Raw genomic sequence first — 8,362 nt, forward strand, 5'->3', positions numbered from 1 at the left:
AGTCTCAGACCAACCACAGACCAGCAGAAAGCCATGAAAACCATAAAATAATCATACAACAGCACACATAATCATCAAGTTAATCAACCACCAAAAGAAAAGTGCCTCCTTACTGGAAAATGATAAAGGCTGGTTTCCCAAACATGGAAATGCAAGCAATCATGCTTTATCTATATCCCACAACTATAGGCAGTGTTGTCTTTACCAATTAATCTATTGAGTATACAATCTATATAATAGTTTAGTCTGTAAAACACAGAAAACAGAGAAAACTCCTTGGTAGTCTAAAATCCAAAAATGTTCAATACAATTATATAAGAAAAAGAAAAGAACCTGCATGAACCAAAGAACGTTTGGACTTTTTGGTTGATATCGATTGGCAAAATTGTTGCTGATTAATTAAATAATAGACGAAACTATGAATCACCAAATGAACACAACATAACAATCTCTCCCTCTCTCTCTCTCTCTCTCCCTCTCTCTCTTTCTCTCTCTCTCGCTCTCTCTCCCTCTCTCTCCCTCTCTCTCAATGCAATCTATGTTAAATTGTCAACTAATGTAGTGGTCTGATATACTATAACTGTATATATTTGGGCTGAATTAAAAAAAAATGCAATCGATTGATAGTTGTGTCTATAAAATAATCAACAAATGGTAAAAAAAAAAATCACAATTTTCCCAGTGTCTGAGGTGATGTCTTTAAGAAAACATAATATTCACATTTGAGAAGCTGAAACCAGTGATTTATTTATTTATTTATTAGCTTTTGACATTTTTCTCTAAAAAAAATATAATAAAAAAATGCTCACTCGATTTTTCTTTTATTGAAATTTGTCAACTAGTATAAAATAACTTATATGGCATACATCAAAAATGAAATGCTATATAAATGAATAATAACATACTCTAATATTACTACTACTAGTAGAAGTAGTGTTATCATACTGTTGTTATTATGTCCGTGTTATTTCTCAGCCGTGTCCCCCAACATGCTGAAACAAAGTGAGTTTTCCCGTCTCCCGGCGGAAGTGGTGAGTGAAGCGCTGCTGGACTCCAACAGCTAGCTGGCTAGGGCGTTGCTAGCGGCAGAAAGTGGGATTTTCGGTACCGCTTTTTGCAAGTTATTTCCTCGTACAAAATAACGTCTCGCGTTGGAGAAAACGGCGTTTGATGTTAGCTGAAAGTTTACACCGCCTCGGTGGCCTTTTGTTGTTGTCGTTGTTTACAGAGGACCGTTAGCTTTGGACACGGAGCTAGCCTGCTCGCATCCACGGGAATTGTGCCGAGAAACAACTGAATTGTGGAAACATGGAGTCAAGGAGCGTCGCGCTGTGCTAACCGACTTCTCTGGATTTTCTTTCCTGAAGGAGACTTTTTTTTTTTTTTGAAGGACGTATTACGGAAGACATATCGCAAGCCAGGCCACATTCATGCCGCGTTGTGCATATATATTTTGGCTCATTGTTGTGAACGGGACTTTGCTTAGTTTGCACTCGAAACAAGAGCAAACGGAGCAAAGTTTTTTTTTTTCTGCTGAAAGAGCTCATCTGTTTTGTTAGCTGTTAAGTTAGCTGGCGAGAAGGATTTTCTCCCCCAAAAAACACCCATTGTGCTTTATTTTAACCGACCGTCTAACCGTTTTAGTTGTTTTTTTGTGTATCTCACGTCTTACACCGGTATACCATTAGCTGCAGTTGTTGCTAATTCGTAACACGGGTCGTTTCAATTCAGTATTGAGCTATTCTCATGGTCACGGGAGAGTCTTCTCCACAGCCACAGGCAGACATTTCTGGGAACAAGGAATACCAAATGGGACTGGTGGGATTTCCAGCATCTTAAAACAAAAAAAAAAAAAAGATCATTTTTTTTTTTAGGAACCGAGGCCATTCAGCCGGACCGGGGGGTGGTGAAGCAGACGGACAGCATCGCAGGGCCGAGGTGTCTGTTACATCGGGATACATATCGTGCACGGATGTGAACGCAAAGGATACACACCAGGAGTTCATACATGCACGGAAACTTGTGCCAGCTGACGCAGTGTATTTATTCTTGTTGCCAACATATTGTTTATAGTCCTGGTCGGATATCATCCACAGCTAATACGACAGAGGCCCCGGATATTGTTTTTAAGCTATGCTCTGTAGATTCCTTGCTTTCCGATTTTTGGGGCAAGGAAGTAACGTTTATTGGCTAGCGTATAGGTAGTGTTTTTGTGTATGGACGTGCCTTGCAACAACCCAACAGTGTCCTACAAGTAATCTATCTCCAACACCATTATCAAAGCCCCTGCCTACTTCACACTTATGCCAAGAGAACGGACGCTCCAGGAAATCGCCTCATCACACTCTGGACAATGTTAATCGGATATAATTTGCTGCGAATCTAGAACCGGAAGCCCAATGAGTGACACACAGTCCAGCTTCACTGACAGGTACAGTATAACAACGGCCTTTATTATTCTGTGAATGCACTTGTCTGCACTCCTCACTGTAATACAGACATTTTGTTAAAAGTTTCTTCAAACACAGCCCACATTCTGGTGAAAACATGTTTTACATGGTCCAAGTAAAGCACTCATTTGTGGTGCTGTGCTCGGTAATAACTATGTTATACAATCTAATTACTGAGGAAGGACATCAGATCTTGATGGAAACTCATGCTGATCTCAGCATTGGGTAATGTTAGTTCTCTGCAGACAGTAAAGTAGTACTTGTCCAAGGGATTGAGAAGGCCCGCCACTGTTTGTGTGTGCCAGGGCACAGTCGCCTGGGATCCATGTGCACCTTTCAACATCCCTATTACACCTAAGCCTTTTAAAGCTAACCTTCTCCTACACCTATTAAAACAATCTCTGTGTTTAGACAAGACCGTAGCTCCGTCTGCTAATCACCTTATCTACGGCAACTGTCAACTCAAAAGATTTGACACTTGGCTAAATGATGTGTCAAGACCCGAAGAAAACACTTAATGGCAGAGAAGCATCAGTCTGTATAGTCCCAATCCTCTGGGATAGAATTGTCAATATTTTGTTATTGCATCTTCACAAGAGTTAATTCCCCTATGTTTTCGTACCTGGAGTATAAAGTGGTTTTCTACTCTCAATATGATGAAAATGAGAAGTCAAGCTTGATGCATTACATCGAGCCTCTCCACCTGAATCCCACATACTTGCAGGGAGAGCCGGCCCAATACGGTGGAATGTGCTCGGGTAGATTCATAGCAGAAGGACGCTTTATTGCACAGGTTGTGATCTGAAATCTCCTCCTGGCTGGGGCACGAGCTAGAGGCTAAAGCCCAACCCCATTTTACATGACCCCCCTCCCCCACTGCAATGATGGCAACAGTAGCTGGCACCAACTGCTATTGTGGTGCTGTTTTTACTGTGTGTGTGTGTTTTTAATAGTATTACCACAGTGCAAATCATTGCTGTCCAATCACGTATCACTCACAGAGGTATTCCGGATGCCATGAAGCACCTAATGTTAGGTTTCTTTGAGACAGTGTTGTATATCATACAGTATATTTGTCATCTCAGATTTGCTGCTTCACTAATCTGTTCATCTTCCCTTTAGTCCGAGTATGTTGGGTGACATCTTTAGTGTGCGTCTGTTTGTTCGGGTTTCACAAGCTAAGTGTCCTCTACGTCACAATTGTTCCTCGACCAGTAGAACATGATGCCAGCCATGTTGTTAATGTAAGAAATACACAGTGTGACATCAGTAGACTGGGAAAGCAACTAGCTCTGTACCTTTTTGTTGCACTAACATATTGTTTAGACTGTAGCTGATTTCAAGGGTGTTTTCCACAGTGGTTGATAATTACTTTGATTAATTGTGTTCCCAGTCTCTCCTTCTCTCTTTAAGTCCGATTGTATTTCCCCGTCCTTGCTTCCTCTACCTCTATGCGTGGTGTTGTGCTTTTTGTTTTCCGCTCTGTCGGCTGTGGTTGGAGTATGCATCCAGCGTCCATTGGGGCTGGGCTGCCGGCCGATGGGTCAGTTTAGCATGCCGTTAGCTCTTTGTCATTGAGTTGTGCTGATCACCACGTTCCCCACCCCCCCCGAGGCCCTCCCAGTGGAAGTGGTGCTGGTGACATCACTAATAGTAAACAATAGCTTTTAGTTGGAGCAATCTGGCTGCCCGCTGAGTGCTCCTCCACCAGCGTAGGCCAGGTACATTCAGGGAGGCTGGTTGGTCATGTGTTCATCGCTACCCTGTTTGAGGAAAAATGTGTGTGGCTCGGTAATGCTAATAGGGTTGCAACTAACAAGTTTGTTATGAAATGATTCATTATGATTGATCATGATGTAAGTGTTTATTTTGTCAGGCCAACAGCCGAAAAACATAAAAAAAGAGCTTTGGATTTATATTAAAATAAAAAAAAGTGAAAAGCAGATGCTTGGTGTTACAACTGGATACAAAAAAACAAAATCAAAATAGTTATCTATTGATATTCTGTCTGTTGATTAATAAATTATGTCAACACCAAAGGATAATAACGTGGCTCTGGAGTTGATGTTTCCCTGTCGTGGAATCCTCACGATGAATGTTTTCATGAGTAGTTCTAACAGGTTGGTCTGCTTGTATGCGTCTCCTGTATTTGGCATCCCTCCCTTATAATGCACTACTACTCCATCGAGTCAGCACTGATACCAGGGAAGCTGCGTCAGCTGCTCTGAACTGTGCATTTAAACGAGTATCCAGGAGTCATTTTAAGCTCTGATCACAAGTGCAGCACAGCATGCGTTGGAGAATGTTGTCATTATACACTTAACATGTTTGCTGCAACTGGGAGATAATGTTTATCTTTTGCAGTTTGGCAAAATAACTCTAGTTCAAGTCTAAACGAACTTCTGAAACTATCTTTTGGTGTTTGACTGTTGGTTACTTTAAAACCCTACGTGTTGAGGCCCGTCGGACTTTCTTTCCCATTAATACTTTATTGCTGCATTTTTCGGTCATAGCAAGCTCTTGCCAACCTAAATATTACCAGGTCGTTCCCAACTGATGCATTTAGATTATTTCTTGGCTCAAAATGTGACAAAGGTGGTATCTCAACCATCTACAAGCTTTTGTTTTTGAATGCAAACACATTTAAACATGCTCCAGTTTGTGAGCAGGTGTACGAGCCCCCATCTTCCTACCCGGCCTTTAGGGAACCCTGCTTCTGGATTATAGAGTAAGGATTAGACTTTTGAAGTCTAGTCATTTTAATTTCAATCAAAATCTTTTTACAAGGTGGTCTAACAATACATTTTAATTGAGAGGAATACCTTTACACAACACATCTTATGTAAAACAAATGCCACCTACACGATGCAGTATAGTGGTACACAGAAATATCAGTCCATCAGGAACACCTCAGTAGTCTTGGGGCTTGGACACGTCGCTTTTTCCGTGCCCTCCAATGCATTGTTGTCGATGTAGACGCACGGAAGGCGTGCTAAAAAAAGTGAGCTCAAAGCGAGAGCGACGCCGTTTTGGCGTCTATTTTTCAGGGCGCGATGGCTGCGCCCTGAGATTTATATAGTTAATCTTTTGGAACACAGCAACGAGCACCGCATGTCATGTGACGAGGAACAACCAATTGCAGCCGACAGATATGTTTCCTTTATTCCGTAAATATCGGTCTATGGTAAAGATAAGAAGTAAAGGTTGATTATTTTAGTGCAGGGCTAGGTGGAGCTTTACGATCTGTCCCACGGACAGTGTTTTAATGATATAATAGTATCATATTATTTTATTACAGCCACTTAGCAATGTCAGGCGCAACCCGTCTCCGTGCTCTGGAAAGTTGGCACAAGAGCAGGAACCCAGTTCCCGACCAACATGCCTCGCGTTTTCCAGTTGGTAAAAGACGCAGCATGTGTCCTCGGCCTGATGCAGTCAAACACAGCAGCTCTGCAATAAACCTTTACAAAGAGTATCATGTCATGTCACCATGTGCCACCCTGGAGTCATTCTACCGTTGCAATTACAGTTGTCAGTGATGTCTTTAACACAGTGCTCCGGAAATTGGTTTAGTTATTGACAACATGTTCACATTTAGGTTGAGATCGCTGGCTGTGGATTCTCTTTGCACCAATTATCTGCATTATCCTCTGACAAAAGCTGGAATCAAAGCTCTATCTTTTCATTATTACTTGAATTGTTTGTATTGCAGACCAAATTCTTAGTTTTGTTTATTTATAGAATGTAAATGAGGACCTGAGGAAGACTGCTCACACCCGGATGTCAATTTGGCAGGCACACACCAACTCTCACCGTACTCTGTTCATTCTGGCCAGCTCCCATCTCGCCCTTTTTCACACACTCTCTCAATCGCACCCATCACTTATTCCATTCTCTGCTTCAGTCGACCTGTTTCTCCCATCGACACCATGTTTTCATCATGCCTGGAGGTAGGGAGTAGAACATCAAATTAGCCTTCCCAAATTAGCCGTGTATAGATGAAAAGTGGACAGGTGGTTAGCCCATTCTGTGGTGTAGCATGGGCCCTTTTGTGTGCTTTTTTGAGGGTATTAATATTCCTCTTTAGTTATCTTAGTCCAGACAAGCCTGGCTAAAAGGAAATAAAGGGACACTGAGATAGCAAAAGAGAGAGAGAGCGATAGCAGAGAGAGAAAGAAACAGACGATGCCTCTGGGGTCGTGATGTTGGATTGTCGGTAAATTCTAGGCATTAGCTGGGGCTCTGAGTGCTGGGGGGAGTTGGGGTCTATCAACCAGCCCTGTGATGCTGATGCTTGTGGACACCCTCTACAATCCTGCCCTGTTAGCCAATAGAGCTTCAGGGCCCAAACATTACTTTCACTTCACAAAAGACAGGATCACTACAATGGAGAGAAAAAGGGGATGAGGGTAGAGAGCCATCTTCCCCAAGTGTTATCTCTTCACATGTCCATTTAAGGATTCTGAACTAGGCTAGTGCCTTCGAGCTAACTGTGACACTTGTGAAGCTACGATACTCTGCAGACTGCACAGTGGTCCAAGAGATGTGTCGCTTAGGATTTAGAGTACATTCTTATGCTGTTAAATTCCAATATTTCACACTAAATCGATTATGTAAATTGATAAACATACAATACGAATTTGTTCTTTTGTGTCAGTGCACGAATATGTCTGGCCAATCTTTGTAGGAGGAAACGGGCTGTTTGACGTTACAAAGGAGCTGATTGGGTGTCAAATCTGTGGCCTGATTTCTTTCCTCTACCCTGGCTCTCAGAGTGGGGGTGCTCTCTGTGTATAAACAGAGACCATCAGCCTGCTGCAGCACGGCCATTCATCTTACAGTCCTCGTTTATGCTGATTCAGGGGTGACTAGACAGACCAACACGTCCCTAACTCTTTCTCTACAAGGACCAGTGCCAGAACACAGGTTCTGGCACTGGTTGAGTGGAAAAGGCTTTTTCAATGACTTCAAATCAGTTTGATAGCAGAAAGCTAGGATATGAAAACAGGAGGGTGAGGAAGCAAAAGTGTCGGGATGTACTTTGAATCATTACAGCTTTGCTTAAAAGACTCTTTGGTTTAGATATTGTTGTTGTCCCATAAATGTCCTGATGTTTTGTCTTTGTGACAAATCACTTAGTGTAATAAGTATCATCTTGCATTCACTAAGCTTGATTTCTCTATGTAATGGATGGAACATTTGATTGCTTTGGAGAGATGTGTCACTAATGTGCTCTTACCACAGGTCGCACCCGCTTGAATGCCGTCATAGGTCTGCTTATGACTGCACATAAATACAGTTTTGAGATCACCGCAGGATACCAGATCATACAAGTCTGGTCCAGGTGTCCATGTGTCCCTTGCAGACTATTACACATACCCTAGTGCACAAGTTAAAGGGCTAAATTGAAGATACTCAGTTCAAAGAAGTTACTCGTGGATTAGAGAAGTTCTTAGGTGTTTGTGACAGGTCTCGTGACCAGCAGCAGTGTAGACGGTGTAGCGTGTTGAACCACCTCCTTTCCTCTCCTGGTGCTGTAGGACAGCAGACAGCATAGCGTGAAGAAATGTCTATCCCCCGGCCCTCACGTCAGGAATCCTGATGAGGTTTATTGGGGCAGAAAGGGCACTGTTTTCCCCCCGAGGCTGTAGCTTGAGCTCCAGAGCTAGTGCTCTTGTGTCTCCAACACACACCATACCTCTCTCGCTCTCTGTCTCTCTGTTTCTGTCTGTCTCATACACTCACTTAATGCTCTCTTTCTTTAAATCCAATATACACCATTGTATACTGTATGATTAAACTGCTATGGCCACGCGTTGAGAGTTGTGGCATTGTGTGACTCGGGTATATAGATTAGATAACACGGTGTGTGTGTGTGTGTGTGTGTGTGTGTGTGTGTGTGTGTGTGTGTG

General features: G+C 42.5%; 1 protein-coding gene across 2 annotated transcripts in view; it reads left to right on the forward strand.

The window, feature by feature from the left end:
- Positions 1 to 1,013: 1,013 nt before the first annotated feature.
- Positions 1,014 to 8,362, forward strand: part of arhgef12a (Rho guanine nucleotide exchange factor (GEF) 12a) — a 36,789-nt gene continuing 29,440 nt past the window's right edge. For both annotated transcript variants that reach the window (XM_031860718.1, XM_031860719.1), the window contains exon 1: positions 1,014 to 2,431. In XM_031860718.1, coding sequence (XP_031716578.1) covers positions 2,400 to 2,431 — 32 coding nt within the window. In that variant the 5' untranslated portion in view covers positions 1,014 to 2,399. The remainder of the gene's footprint in view (positions 2,432 to 8,362) is intronic.

The sequence above is a fragment of the Anarrhichthys ocellatus genome, unplaced genomic scaffold, assembly GCF_004355925.1.
Source record: "Anarrhichthys ocellatus isolate YVR2014 unplaced genomic scaffold, GSC_Weel_1.0 scaffold24, whole genome shotgun sequence".
Lineage (NCBI taxonomy): Eukaryota > Metazoa > Chordata > Actinopteri > Perciformes > Anarhichadidae > Anarrhichthys > Anarrhichthys ocellatus.